The sequence below is a fragment of the Hetaerina americana genome, unplaced genomic scaffold (assembly GCF_022747635.1).
Source record: "Hetaerina americana unplaced genomic scaffold, ioHetAmer1.1.p SCAF_66, whole genome shotgun sequence".
NCBI classification, from domain to species: Eukaryota; Metazoa; Arthropoda; class Insecta; order Odonata; family Calopterygidae; genus Hetaerina; species Hetaerina americana.
This window is the reverse complement of record NW_027287272.1, coordinates 1,001,640-1,018,033: the sequence shown is the minus strand read 5'-3', so window position 1 is coordinate 1,018,033 and position 16,394 is coordinate 1,001,640. Positions and strand designations below refer to the sequence as shown.

Here is a 16,394-nt window from a genome sequence, read left to right as displayed (position 1 = left end):
ATGGGACGTTAAGCCGCGGACCCCTTGGCGCCTTTCGTAAAGAGTAGGCTAATGCCGACGCCGGGTTTCTCTCCACCCTTCATCCTTTCCTGTCCTTCCCCTATGGCGCAAATGACCTTAGCTGTCGGTCGCCTCCCCTCAAAACTACCCAGGTAGTACAGATTGAGAGAGGCTGGGAGTCTGTGGTTGACACAGGCTTGGGGGTGTAGGGATGTTTAAGTATTTTTTTATGGAGGAGAGAATCAGGGTATCCTCGTTGGAGGAGGGAGTGGTGAAGGTTGTTAAGGTATTTGTTAAGGGATTCGGGATGGTTGCAAATGTGGTGACCGCGGATAGAAAGAGAGTAAGGGAGGGAGCGCTTGGTATGGGAGGGGTGACAATTGCTGTAATGAAGGTATTGCTGCTTATTAGTAGGTTTGGTGTGAACAGAGGTAAGGAATTTGTTGTTGCTGAGGGAAATATTAACATCGAGGAAGGTAATCTGAGAGGATGAAATGGTCGAGGTGAAAGACAAAGATGAGGAATCATTGATAATACATATACATACATATAATATATATATATGTATATATATATGTATATATATAAATATATATATAGATTACCTAATTACCCGTTATTTGAAGCTCTTGCACATAAACATTCAGTGCATGCGTAATAAATTACTGGACCTCGAGGTTCTAGTAAACGAGTACCAACCCCATGTGATCTGTGTCAACGAACATTGGTTAAAAGCGAGTGAACTTGACTCTCTTCATGTGCCTGGGTATGTCATCGCTAGTGCCTTTTGCCGGACTGTTCACAAAAATGGTGGTGTTTTAATCCTACTGTCTGAATGTTTTTCCCATATTCCCATTGGTTACCCATACGAATTTCTCAATGAAGAACAATCATTTGAATGCTGTGTTGCCTGCTTCAAAATGGATACTACTGGTTTTTATGTGCTGTCTATTTATTGTTCGCCTAAGAGTGACTTTTGCGTTTTCCTGACCAAACTGACGAAACTCTTGGAAATAATCCATAGGTCAATCCATGAACCTTGCATAATAATTACAGGTGACTTTAATTGTAATTTTACGGCCGATTCTAAAGCTGAAAAGGAATTCATGGATTTACTGACGTCATTCAACATCAATGCTACCAACAGTGAACCTACTAGAGTGACTGCTAGTTCGCAAACAGTTTTAGATAATGTACTAACTAATATCGACCTTGAACTAGTACAAACAAATACCATTAATGCCCACCTATCTGATCACTACCCACTTCTTTCTACAATTGCTGTGTCTACATCCAAAGAAAGTAAAAAATACTACAAAAGGTATTTCTCTGATCAGAATATGATCGCCTTTTGTGACTTATTAAATTCCCATGACTGGTCCGATTTGTTTTCCTTGAAGTCCTTTGACCTTAGCTTTGAATATTTCTATTCCACCTATCTACATTACTTTGAAATCTGCTTTCCCCGTGTCCTGAAGCATACAAAAAACAAAAGCTCTTCTGTTAACTACAAAAGTCAGTGGGTCTCTGATGAAATTCGTTGGCTTTCAAAGAAAATGAAAGATGCCGCAGTGTATTACAAAAGTAAATCAAATCCAGCAGATCGCCAAGAATACTCAGTACTCAAGAAAAGTTATCGTCAAACCTTACAGCATGCCAAAAAATCTTTCAACAACCTTAGACTTACCAATGCAGACAATAAATCTAGAGAGATTTGGAAAATTATTAACGAATCCAAGGGTCCACATCATGTACAAGATCTTCAACTGCAGGACTCCGCTGGTAATGCTATATCAGATTACTCTAAAATGGCCTCCATCCTGAATGATTTCTATCTATCCCATCAAAATCTCACAGTTTCAGTCAATTCAGCTAATTATTCTCAAATTCCTAACTCATGCCATTCATTATATATATTCCCATGTTCAGCCATGGAACTGACCAACGTAATCAATAAATTACCTAACAAATTTAGTCCTGGATTAGATGACATCCCAGGGATAGTCATAAAAAGGTCGTTTAATGCTATTAAGGATCAGCTGCTGTTCTTAATTAATGAATCCCTAAAAACTGGAATTTTCCCGAGCCCTCTTAAATCAGCAAAAATTGTGCCAATATACAAAGGGAAAGGTTGCAAAATGGCAATAAATTCTTATAGACCAATATCCCTGTTAAACCAGCTGGGGAAAATATTTGAAATAGTTTTTTATCAATGTCTTGTATCATATCTTGAGACATATAAGCTATTATCCACATCTCAACATGGATTTAGGAAAACAAGGTCCACTACAACAGCCACATATCACATGGTGAATCAAATACTTTCAGGATTGGATAATAGAACTGAAACTTTAGGATTATTTTTCGATTTCAGTAAAGCTTTTGACTTAGTCAATTATCAGTTACTCCTATATAAACTGAAATTCTATGGTATAAGAGGCACGCCCTACAAATGGATTGAATCTTATCTAAGTGAACGGCATCAGTATGTTGAGCTCTCAAGAAATGGCTCCAAATTTGTTTCCCCTGGTAGAGAAGTAACACTGGGTGTTCCCCAGGGTTCTGTACTTGGTCCTATTTTATTTTTAATCTATATCAGTGATCTCCCAGACAAGCTTAAGCTCATTAAGGGGATAGACCCAATACTGTATGCTGATGATACAAATATCATTGTGTCAGCCTCCTCAGTAGACAGCTTGACAGAAAGAGCAGCCGAAGTAGCTCAGATTTTCAATGAATGGTGTCTTCATAACTTTCTAAAACCCAATATAAACAAGTCCAGCCTGATTTATTTTACTAATAAAAAGAAAGTTTCCACTGCAATCTTAGTAGATGTGGAAGGTGTGAGCATTCCCCAAAATTCCAGTACCCAATTCCTGGGAGTAATCCTGCAGAAAAACATGTCTTGGGAGGAACATATTTTCAAATTACGCAGCAAGTTAAGCTCCCTATACTTCCTTATTAGAAATATTAGGTATTCTGTAAATTTAGAGGTCCTTCTATCCATTTACTAAATTTTATTCTCGTGTTACTTTCAGTATCCTCTTCTGGGGTTCCTCTCCCCATGTGGGCATAATCTTCAAAATCCAAAAGAGGATTATACGCATTATGAGCAATGCTCCTTGCGATGCACCATGTAAACCTCTCTTCAAAAGACTTGGTTTATTACCAGTACCTTGCATATATATATTTAATGTCATCTTACATGCAAAGGGTAATATTTCCCATTACAAGTCCAACCACAATTACCATAGTCACTACACAAGGACCTGCAATGACCTGCACCAACCATTTGTCAGGACATACAATACTGCCCATGGGCCCAAAGCAATGGGCTTAAGGTTATTCAATAAACTTCCCCATGAAATCAAATATGAAACAAAAGTACCTGTTTTCAAGAAAAAGCTGTTTAACCTTTTAAAAAATAATATGTTCTATTCTGTAAATGAATACCTTGAATTGTCGCTATGCGTCAATTCCGGCTTAAACAATTGATATGTAATTATACTAGTGTATTGGTATGTATATATATATATATATATATATATATATATATATATATATATATTGTATCTCTTCTATTGTGAAATTGTGAAAATTATATTTGACGTGTCCTATATTTGTGTATGTATGAATATGCAACAAATCTCCGGACAAATAAATATATTATTATTATTATTATTATTATTATTATATACAAGTTTGTTTATATTTATATTATATATATGTATATATATATATATATATATATACACACACACACACGTATATATGTATATGTATATATATACATATATATATATACATATAATATAAATATAAACAAACTTGTATATTATTAGGTAATCTATATATATATATATATATATATATATATATATATATATATATATGAATGTGTATTTGGCCAATGTGGCTCATCTCTTTCTTCTGGCTATGCGTGCCACGAAACGCACTGTTCTTTTCCTGTATGATGTTGTATGAATTCTAACCCACTGTCCTTTCCTCTTGTGTATTGTCTATTTCTCCTTTGGTGGGTGAAACAGCCCCCTGACGCCATCTCTTGGCTAAAGAATCGGGGCGCTTGGCGACATATAATGTGCAGTATTTGAATGTGCAGTGTGTTTCCATGAAACTCCAGTGGGATTGCTTGTGCTCATCTCCATCTATAGATCACCAACTGGTGATTTTCATTCATTCATTAAAAAACTGGACCAACTCATTTGCTCCTTATATGCAAGCAACAGGATACTCGTGCTGAACGGCGATCTCAACTGTAATCTCTTAGTTGACTCCCCTCACAGATCAGAATTGTTGAATCTGTTCAAAACTTATGGCATGGAATGTTTTAACAATAATCCTACCAGAGTCACTCCCACATCTGCCACCCTAATTGATTAAGCTGTGACCAACCTTAACCATGAAAAAGTAGTCACAACTGTTAGTGACCTAGGTATAACAGACCATTGCATGGTGAAAATAAGTATCGATACTAACCAACCAATGGATAGTCCAAATGATAAAACTTACCCAAGGCGGCCTCTCACTCATGGAAATATGCAGCATTTTCTGCTCCTTCTACAGTCCCAAAACTGGGACAATGTCTATGACCTTAAGTCAGTAGACGAAGGTTTCAATTACTTTTATTCAATTTTCAAACTCAATTTTGAATTGTGTTTCCCAGTAACACATCATAAAATATTTCATAGAACAAAATGTAAGCCATGGCTAACTGATGGGATCCGTTATTACTCAACTATCCTTAAAAAACTTGCTATCTCCAGGAAAAGTTCAAACAATCATGAACAAAGGTTACTCTATAAGGAATTTCAAAAGTATTACCGTAAACTGATTTCTACCACGAAAAGAACCTATAATGATAATAAGTTACTTAATTCCAATAACAAGTCCAAAACTGCATGGGAAATAATTAATGACTGTAGAGTTAAGAAAAATCCACAACTCACTCTCCCAAAACTTTGTAACCCTGAAAATAACACTGCCATTAGCTATTCATCTCTAGCTAATAAATTTAACAAATACTACGTATCAGCTCCGTGCCTAACTACTTCTCCAGCCAATGTGCTTTTAGCAAATGCACCATCGTCAATGTTTGCCAAGCCCTGTTCTGAAACCAATCTAAAAACTATTGTCTCCTCACTCAGAAACAAATCCAGTACTGGCCCAGATGAAATTCCTGGTAAAGTTGTTCATCATTGTTTTGAAGCCATAAAAGCACCCCTTTTATTTTTAATTAATGAATCTTTGATACAAGGGATTTTCCCATCCCAATTAAAAGAATCAAAAGTAGTGCCCATTTATAAAAACCATGGCTGTGTAAATGATTTGAATAACTACAGACCAATAGCCGTCCAAAATACATTTGCTAAAATATTCGAAAAAGCCATGTATATGCAAATAGCATCTTATCTCGAAAAAAACTTCCTACTTTCTAATTCTCAGCATGGATTTAGATCGGAAAGGTCTACCACAACTGCCATATGTCAGGCAATCGACAGCATACTTAATTCATTAGATGCTAAACGCAAAACTCTTGGAATGTTTTTTGACTTGTCAAAGGCTTTTGATAATGTAAACCACAATAGACTACTAATTAAACTCAATAGAATAGGAATTAGAGGAAGTCCTTTAAACTGGTTGAAGTCCTTTATTCATAATCGCACTCAAAAAGTAGTGTTATCAGTTGATGGGTCAAAATATTCATCCGAAGCATACCAAGTTAACAAAGGTGTTCCACAAGGCTCAACCCTTGGGCCACTCCTCTTTCTGATTTACATCAATGACCTACCTAACTGCTTACCAAATAATGATGGAATAATACCAGTGTTGTACGCTGACGACACTAATATAATAATATCAACACAAACATATCCCAGCCTTGTGGAAAAAGCTAAGTCTGTCACACTTGCTATAAACAAGTGGTGTACAGACAACCTTCTAGACTTAAATGTAAATAAAAGTAAAATAGTAAACTTTACACACAATAAGAACATATCAGATGATCTGCTGATAAAAATCAATGACCTATCAATTGAGCGTGTGACAGAATGCAAATTTCTAGGTATTTCTCTATGTGCAAATATTTCTTGGGATACTCATGTAAAAGCCCTCCAACACAAGCTCAGTTCAACTTGCTACTTATTAAGACACCTGTATGAAACTACAAGTAAAACTGTACTACTCAATTTGTACTATGGGGAAATTTACTCAAATATAACCTACAGTATAATATTATGGGGATCAGCTGCTATTTCTCAAACCATCTTTAAAATGCAAAAGAAAGCTATTAGAATCATCGCCAGGAAACCTTACAATGCTCCATCAAGGCCTATTTTCCATGAATTAAATTTGCTACCACTCCCATGCATCTACATTATGTTTTTAATTCTATATATAAAAAATAACATCGGCAACTATTCTCTTAACTCTGCCTATCATCATCATTACACCAGAGGCAGGAATGACTTCCATTATGGGAATATAAGAACTAAAGCATTGAAATTAGGACCCAATGAAATGGGCATCAGATTATTTAACAAACTACCCAAAAGTATCAAGGATACACAGGGAACTGCCGTATTCAGGCATAAACTAAAAAGATATCTACAACGCAATATGTTTTACTCGGTTGATGAATATCTCAACAATATTCCCGACCAGTAAGTTCATACTTTTAGTTTCTAGCAATGGTAATGGTCTGATTCATGTTTGTGATCAATGATTCTTCTGAATTTGATATTGTATGTGCATGTTACAGCCGATGTTCATGGGTTTGTACCAAACACTTATGTAACTATGAGCATCTATTCTTTTATGTATCTTAACTGAGCCTGTGTCTTTGCTCCTCATTGACGTGCCTTATATCATGTACATACTTCACCCACCTGGTATTTTTGTATTGTGATCTCTGGGCAAATAAAAAGTAATAATAATATAAGACCCACGGATCTCAGGGTAAATTACATATCCTCGATAGCTCAAGTGGTTAAGAGCATCCGCCCGGCAAGTGGAAAGATCCGGTGTTCGAGTCCCGGTTGAGGAGATATTTTTACTCTTGTGATCCGTTTGATTCCGCCTTCCCCACCTCTATTGTGTTTGTCCTTTATACGTGTTCCTATCCCTTTTCCTTATATATGTTTCTGTATATATGAGTATATATATATATATATATATATATATATATATATATATATATATATACACACACATGTATATATATATATATATACATGTATTAGTATATGCATATATATATATATGCAGACAGTGTCGCTAGACTTACTGCCAGCAGTTCTGGGCTGAATTCTCGTGGCAGGGAGTTGTCATCCACCAATTCAACCTCGGCCATGTCTACACTATTATAGCTCGGTTTTAATATCCCCTGAAACTGAAAGTAAAATTGTTTAGTTGAATACCAATGGAGCTGAGTGGAATCCAAACATATACTCCAAAATTCTCTCATCCTAAGAACATCCTTTTTCATTATGCCTACTTAATGATTCAGACAATGCGAAAAAATTTTACACTCACCACTGGTCTTAGATCAGGGTGGATCAGGACATACCCATTGTTGGTCACAATGAAAGCATAAGCGTTTACCCCGAGCTGAAAAGTAGAAAGGTAATTCAGTCCATCTCTTTCAAATCATCACCCCACTAGACGGCAATGTAATACAAACAACTGAGATTGGAAAGCAAATCCTTTCCAAACAGAATTAAATTTGAATTCAAATTGACACTCACCATATGAGGAGCCATCAACTTTTGTATGTCCTGTATAGGAATATCAGTTCCAGCTACTCCAAGAAGATTAGCTATTCTGGTCTGTTTCGAAAGAGATACCCAAGTTAATACCATGCAGTCATAAGAAGAACTAATGACATCCTCTTCAAAGATAAATACGGAAAAACCTACTGTTGATACTAGCTTATAACAATGTCAGCATTAGAATAAAATGAGCATGGACAACAAGAGCAAGAGGTTAAGGTAATTAGAAGCACAAGAGGATGTATTTACATGGTTAGTTCTCATCAGGCTCTTCCACAGCAGTACAGAAACGTAAAATAAATGATTAACTTGAGAGAATGGATACTGGGAAAGGAGGGAAAAGAGAAACAGGAGTACCTAGTCGTATGCTGCATTCTCTTTTCCCTTGGAATCTATACTTCCCTATGGGATAATGTCTACTATTAAAAATAAGTGATACTTATGGAAAAACTAGAGCATTTACATTCTAAGTCAATACCACTGGACACGTTATACGGTTTCTGGCAGTCACACTAAAGGGGAGAACTCATAAATAAGAGGTACAGTATATAAGCGTCTCAAAAGATGTACGTACATCCAACTGCCAGAGATGGCGAGTTGTTTTAAAAAACCATCTCCTCACTAGCCGCTAAACATATAAAAAGGGACGTAAGTTGGAATACTTCCAGTCATCTGTCTCCATGCGGGCCTGCACCAGCTGCAGTGGCTAAAAATGCATGTCAAACACTCACACCCACACTCACTCACACACACACACACACACTATTGGCGAGAGCTAAATCTGGCACACTTACACATGTCATAAGACGAAAGGTATCACACCACCGCAGGCACAATCATGTTCTTTGCATAGAAGTCACATTTTTTTTTTACTGCACCAGGCACCGTCTTGCTACTGGAATACAATGTCTTTAAGTATGTATATATATGTATATATATGATACTAGCCTACTCTAAATGCTGAAGAAGATAAGTAAGTGCTACGACACTAATTTGTCAAACTGGAATACACAGCTGTAAAATCACTGGAAAGGGTGGGTGACAAAGCTTTTTATTTATTTTCTCTTTTTTTTTTAGCTTGCTTGTCTCATGTCTGCGGCAATATGCAGTTATGTGACTGTTGAGACTTTCAAGGTGTGCTCCCAGTTTGGCCATCTAAATCTAAAATCTAAAGGAGCAAGATTATTCCTCTTATCAAAACACCTAGGTACAGTGCTTGATTTTTTGCCAAACAACTTGAAAGCATGAAATATTTAAGACACGACTCGATGGTTAAAGTCCCTTTCAATCAAAGCTTGGGAACGACAGATGATTCCATCGGTGATTGAACCGAAAGCAAAGAAGAAATAAAAAACAAACATATGTATGGCATCAAATTCAGCCATTCTCTACATTTTGCTAGGTCTGTCCCAAAAAAAAAGCAGAAATAATTGGGGGAAAAAAATTTTTTGGCAGATCAGAGTATGAATTGCTAATATTTTTCATCAGAGCAATTTCACTGTGGTCTAAGAGGTCCAAGGCAAGATTGTCACGCAAGGAATCTTCCAACAGCACCTTGGGGACCATCTTGGCATGCCTTTATCATGGCTAAATCTTCCACAAGAATGCAATGTACTGTGGTTATCTGAATATTAGGTTCTTCTGTTAACATCCTGACACTTTGGGGTCAATCAGAAATGAGCAAGTGTCTCACTTTTTGCACAATTTCATCACAGAGTGTTGTTGATGCATGTCCAGGGCATTCCTCGTCGTCGACCTCCTTGTTACCCGTCTCCCAGAACATCCTGTGCAGAAGCAGAAAACCATCACTTGGGACATTCCTCTCCATCTCCATAAGCATCCTTAAACATGGTAATGGTCTCCAAACCCGATTTTCCAAGCTAAATGCACAATGTCCTCGCATATCATTTCTCCATGGAAAGTGGCATCGTTAATTCGTGATGCGACCGTCGAACAGGGGTCCAGTCTATCAGCAATCTGATAACTGTAAATGCCCACAGTTAACTGACGTTGGTCAAGTTCTTTCCCAAGACCTCCCATTACCTTTCCCACCACAAAAAACCCCACTTCAGCCATCTGCATTGATGGGAAAAATCATTCTACTTATTTTTAGGACAGACTTGGTATCTTTTAGTGATGCAAATCGACGGACGGGTTTCTTTTGAATCAGTTCATAATTCAACTAGTTGAACAAATAAACTAAGCACTGCTTAAATGAAATCCACCGAACCTACAAGAATTCTAGACTTACACTACAGATATATGCCACTGACTATAATGAATATATATACAGAGGCACGCTGCACGCAACAGACAGGACCGAATGATCATTATTAAAAAGTACCTCTCTCATTCTCTGAACCCAATAGGCTTCATTTACGAGAACTCGTTCTGTGATGTTCTGAAATTGGATGGGATTAATTGCGAGTTGATAAAACAGTTAATTGGCACAGACAAGTTATTAACACACACACACAGAATAGTCATTAGCAACAATAAAATATATATTGTGGTTGAATGATAAAATAGGTTGTTACTGTGAACAGTTAATCAAGATATGTTAACTGGTGAAATGTTATGGCAAGTGAAGTCCATTATGCATGTTTACACTAAAAAGATTTGCCATATCTCAATCAAAAACTCATTTAATGTCATGGACTGTGTCAAAAATTATTTATGTACATGTAATTTATGTGTGCTTTGAACAAAAATAATACAGCTGACTGAAAGTGAATCTTAATTATGAGCTGATTTGTTAAAAATTTTGATTATATTGATGTTAAAAAATTATGAAAATCTGTCATTATTTCATGTCTTAAAAATTTACATAGATTGAGAAATTATTATAACATAGGAGAAAAATATATTCAAAGTAAATAGAGTAAGGGAAGCTTTGAAAAATATTTAGCTTCGTAAATTCCAATGAAACTGTGGGAGATGCCGCAACAGTAACTTTTAACGGAGTCATCCACTAATATACATTTCAATGCAACAATTTCAGAGTGTAAAAATCATTAACCTAGACCGGGATTCAAACCTGGATCCCTCAAATGTCTGGTTGAGCACGTTAGCCAGTTAAGCTATCGAGGTGTCCTCTTAAACCCTGAAATTTAAGAGGATGCCTTGATAGCTTAACTGGCTAAAGCACTTGACAAGACATTGAGGGATCCAGGTTTGAATCCCGGTCAAGGTTAATGATTTTTACGCTCTGAAATTGTTTCATGAAAATTAAGTGTCATTTTCACTGAAGATGTTTACTTTAAGATGCTTAGAATGCACATTTTTTTATGTTCAAAGGATAATTATGTTATAGAATTATTAATAGCATATGTGTTTACAAATAAATCAAGGTGTTGCCAAGTTTTGGAATTGCAATTCCATCAGTGGGAGTTCATGTTGAAAAATATGCAAGCAGATGTCTGATTTGGAATCGTGGAATTGAAAACACTGAGATACTGTGAAATGCCTAGTCTTAAAAAAACTATAATTAATCCAAGGGAAAGTGCCAGCCAGTTGGCTACGCACTGGTGCAGTCACCTACATGGATTGAAGGCACCTACACAACCTGTGTAGTCATCTGCATTGGTACTTCCTCTTGGGAATGCAGTCAAGTAAATGGGCCAACTATAATTTTCTCATCAATTATGAGAATTCTAGGAAACCATATGACAAAAATATTATGATACTCCAATCACAATACTGAATTACTTAAAAATGAAACTATATTTCACACTTATTGTGTTATTTTTTTTGGTTTAACTTTTACAATTGCATCTTGCATTTTCTTCAATAATAGTTGTCCCAACTGCTGGACTACTCCATATTTTTAAATTCCAGTTTAAATGTTCAACCCAAAGGATTTTCATTGAATTAGACCCGCACAATTGAATGTCTTGTGACTTTGGAACTACTTACCGCATTCTCTCTTCTGTCGAATACAGGCATAGAGACCGAGGTCATTAATTGGTACTCCAGTGAGTCGCCACTCTGGTTTTGAACCTAGAGAGCATTGGAAAAGAAATAGCGGAAAATAAATATACAGTGCACAAGTACATCTGATCACAGATTCAAACGGCCATCTTTACCGGACAAGTTCGATATTTAATGGCTTGCACAGTCTGATAATGAATTTGATATAGCCATAACATATGAATTCCATTTTTATTCATAAATGAAATGATAATTCAAAATGATAGCATTATTATTACATTGAACATTTAGTTCTAAAATGAAAAGAGATGGCATCCGTGATAGTTTTTCATCATACAGTAGTTTATTTGAAAACCAATTCCATGTTATTCACAAGTTGAAATATGTTCTTAAAGAAGACGAAAATCATTGAATGTGATAATTTATATGATTCATTGATGATAAAATATCACAATTAAAAGATGGGCTCACTTTGAACTATATTTTAAATATTACAGGTGAACTTTGAACAATCAACAGTGCCATCTAATTCATCTGTCAGCTTGCAATTTGCAACAGTGTGTCAAAGATTAACAGAAGGTTGAATAAATATTTCTGTCCCCAAAGTAAAAGTATAAGCATATGATTCATAATTTGTTGGGATAATATTGATCTGTTTTTTGAAAATGTTTTGCCCCAGTGTTTACTTTTGCTTTAAAAAATTTTTCCCTTCTCTCTCATTGTCTGAAGGCACAGCAACCAAATTGAGCTCTGGCTTTCTTAACTTCTGCTTCCACCGTTTCTCTGTAGCCACTCTTCTCCAGGGTCACAAGATCTGAAAAGATCGTGGGGTGGTAACCTGAACTTCATCTTCCCAGAGTGCCGACATAGGCTTTCTTGTCGTTCCTTCAAAATGCATTGAACTATCTAGTGTTATCTTTGCAAGTCTCCTGTATTCCAATCTAGCTACATACCCAGGCCATTTCTGCCACTATAGTCAGAGAGAATTTGAAGATACGGAAGGTTCTTTAAGAAGTTCCCGAATCTGATTCTTCAGATATTATTTCCTCCAACAGATCTTCAAATTGTCCTCAGTACTTTACTCTCAGAGGTATCAAGCATGCCTTTTTTGTCTTCTCTGCCACAATCCAAGATTTACTTAAATAAGTTCTAATAAATCTAATGACTGGTTTTTACTTTTTTATATTATATTATTAACTTGTTTTTTACAGTGGACCCTTTTTGACCTAAGTACCAGTGAATTTGCAAAATAGCCTCTGTTGGCTAGGGTTTTTCTTTTGCGGACAAAAGATTCTTCCCTTGGTTTTGATCATTCTTTTATTGAAAAATAAGACAAACTTTGTGAACTTCACAGCAAATTTATTAATGTGGTTCCACTGGTTTCATCACATAGGTGGTATCTTCAGTTACCTACGTATGCAATGTCTAGTAAAATGTTCACCATGTAATATGAAACGGGTAGAGCCATATTAATAAAATTTTTTGCTAATTTTAAAAATTTATTCCTCAAGATGACAGTTCACAAGGTTGAGTTTGATACCATTGAAACACCCTTTTCTTATAATATTTAGCTGTTAAATGCATGAATATCACATGCCGTGTTGAGTTTAGTATTAGGGAAGGCCTCAACTATCAAAGTAGCCTTTGAGCTGATTGCTGAGGTTTTATTTCTGTCATAGGTAGAGGTGAAGGTTGGATCAACATGGAGGGATGAGAAATACATTGCTGTCTTATGGAAAATATTATCAATAAAATATATATATTTGGGCTTGGGGAGGGATTAACAAGTGAACTCTCACTGTTAGCTGCTATTTTTTGTAAACTTTAAGATTTATTGATTGTTTGGATGGATGATATTTATCAAGTTACAGCCATTTACAATATCAACAATTGCTCATTTGGATTTAAAATACAATCACCAATTATACGGTTCTTGATGGTTGTACTACGTATAGGGTCTGTCCAAAAAATATGCTGGAAAAATTGGGGGGAAACTTTATTGCAGCTCAAAGTATAAATTCCTAAAATTCTTCATCAGAGCACTCTCATGTATCAACACACTAATGCCAGTGCCTCAGCCGTGCTTCTAGTGCGCTTCCTGGAAGGCATCGATGGGAATCTCATTCAGGCATCTCTTCACTGTCTCTTTGACATAATTGAGTGGTCCGAAATAGTGCTCAAAGGGGTTACACTTGGGTCTTAATCAAAGACCCATGTTTCATCATCAATGACCACCTATTCTAAAAAATTCTGGTCACTTTCACGGTGGTCCAAGAGGTCCAAGGCAAGATTGTCACATAATCAGTCTTCCGACAGACCTCCAAGAATCCTGATGCTTGGAGGTCAATCAGAATTGAGCAAGTGTCTAACTTTTTGCACATTTTCATCACGCCGTGTAGTTGATGGGCATTACTCATCCTCAACCTCCTTGTTACCCGTCTCCCAGAACATCCTGTGCAGAAGCAGAAAACCATCATTTGGGACATTCCTCTCCATCTCCATAAGCATCCTTAAACATGGCAATGGTCTTCAAACCCGATTTCCTGAGTTTAACATGAACTTTTCTCGCATATCATTGCTCCTTGGTAAGTGGAATTGTGAATTTGTGATGCAATTCTTGAACAGGGGTTAAGTCTAGCAGTTATCCACAGACTGTAATGGCCCCTGCTGACAGGTGACACAGGTTGTGTTGCTTTCCCCAGACCTCTCACCATTGTTCCCACCAAAAATCATCCCACTCTGGTTGTGCGGTTCGCAAATAGTGTTGTCTGTTAACTTTTACTTCCTCCTCCTCTACCCCCCCCCCTCCAAAAATATAAAAGTTCTGTCAAGCTGAACAATTGCGACAGCAGTAAATGGAATATTTCTCGTGACGTCCTGAGAAAGAGAGACGTGAGAGAGAGAGACATACCCTTTTCAATTTTTGGTCGTACTGGCGCTCTTGCTCCTCCCTGGTGTGAAATTTCTGCCTGTTTTTCCGATAGCTTTCGAATCTGCTCTTTTGTTCTGCACATTCTTTGACTTCCCACAGCCAATCGGTCATCTTGGGATCCTGCAAGAAAAAGACCATTTAAATAAATTTGACCAAGTATGACAAAACTGATTTGTTCAATAATCATGAGAAAGAAATTCAGCGGGACTGGCTGAGATGACAACCTCTCCCGTTGAACTACGAGACCATTTCGTGATTGCAAATTTATTTCATTGTATGATCAACGCATTTATTCATTTAGGATGGAAAATTATCAAGTCATATTCGAGTGATTGGACCACTTCAAATCCCTGCAATCACCAGCCAAAACAGATGTGAGGAAGCATTAAAGGCAACTGGAAGTGTATTGGTTTTTAGTGTAGTACTTAGCAAACCATGGGTTCATATATCTTTGATTTAAATAAGTGTTTTTGTTTTTTATTTTCCCTTGGAGCTCTATTATAAATTTATTTCCAAATTCACACAGGTAATTTTTTTTATAAATACAAGAAAAAAATGGCTAACAGTATAATGACATAATATCACCTATTTCTGATGTGATAGCCAAAAGAAATTAGAAATTTAAGGGAAAACCTGTCCGACGTATCAATAGATAGTTGCCTCATAGTTTAATTCTCATAGGATGCTATGTTAAGTGCATGGATGTACCAAGATGCTCACCATGAAAAGAATAGAAGTATTATTTTTTCAGATTTCCACAGGTTTTACACATTAATATTTGAACATTTTTTAGTTTCCTTAAGTTTTATTCCATTATATGATATTTCATGTCATGTACTGGGCATATCAAACCAGTGATGTGCCCAGAATAGGTTGTGTTGACTCCAGAAAAAAAAGAAATCACATGGAGAAGAAGAAAAAGATTCATGGAAGCACATGAGTAGTTCTGCCAACAGGTGCGATCAGTGTAGAGGAAAGTTCATAGAGGTTTGAATTTGAAATAAATGACAGAATAAATAAAATATTTAGTAAATCTGCCCAACACATTAATATCATTAAATTAGCAAGTACACCTCAAATAAGTAAGATACATAAGGTTTATTTACGGCATCCGGTTAAACTTGACACATTGACCACAAGTCATTGACCTACACGTTCTATCCAATAAATATGCCGACTGGTGCAATCTGGCGGCCATGACGTGGACTATAGCACCATCCACTAGTGACGCTAGTTGCCTGAGACCCCCAATGAGCAGCCGTCTGTGCTGGGCAGATCATCGAGCTGTGCGTATAATGGTGCCAGTTATGTTAGTTTCTGTTGTCCTTGTTTTTGCTGCTTGTCGAAAATGGAAATTGACGAAATCACGGAGTATTGAATCAACATATCAAGTTTTTTGGTGAAGTGCGGTAAAAGTTATAAAGGAATTACTGAGATGTAGACAGCCATTTACAGTGATAATGCTGTCTGAATAAAACATCCGTTTTCAAGTGGATTGAGCATTTTCAAGATGGCTGACAAGCCACCACTGCCGGATGATGCAAGGCCGGGACGACCTTCAAACACCTGTGTTGACGACAACATTGATTGTGTGTGGTCCCTTGTCCTTATTACTGATCCTTGAAAAACTGTCCGAATGATAGCTGATTAACTGAATTTAGGAAAATCAACAGTGCACACAATTTTAACCGAGCATGATGGATGGATCCTTCACCATGACACGATTCACCTGCACATTCAGCATT

The 16,394-nt window shown here is 36.6% G+C and overlaps 1 protein-coding gene across 3 annotated transcripts in view; it reads right to left on the bottom strand.

The window, feature by feature from the left end:
* stj (voltage-dependent calcium channel subunit straightjacket) overlaps positions 1-16,394 on the bottom strand; it is a 165,879-nt gene that overhangs the window by 58,963 nt on the left and 90,522 nt on the right. For 2 of the 3 annotated variants that reach the window (XM_071594678.1, XM_071594676.1), the window contains 6 exons: positions 14,629-14,769; positions 11,703-11,786; positions 10,132-10,188; positions 7,764-7,844; positions 7,552-7,626; positions 7,304-7,408 (listed from right to left, as the gene is read on the bottom strand). In XM_071594678.1, coding sequence (XP_071450779.1) covers positions 7,304-7,408; positions 7,552-7,626; positions 7,764-7,844; positions 10,132-10,188; positions 11,703-11,786; positions 14,629-14,769 — 543 coding nt within the window. The remainder of the gene's footprint in view (positions 1-7,303; positions 7,409-7,551; positions 7,627-7,763; positions 7,845-10,131; positions 10,189-11,702; positions 11,787-14,628; positions 14,770-16,394) is intronic. The other variant, XM_071594677.1, reaches the window with a different exon arrangement.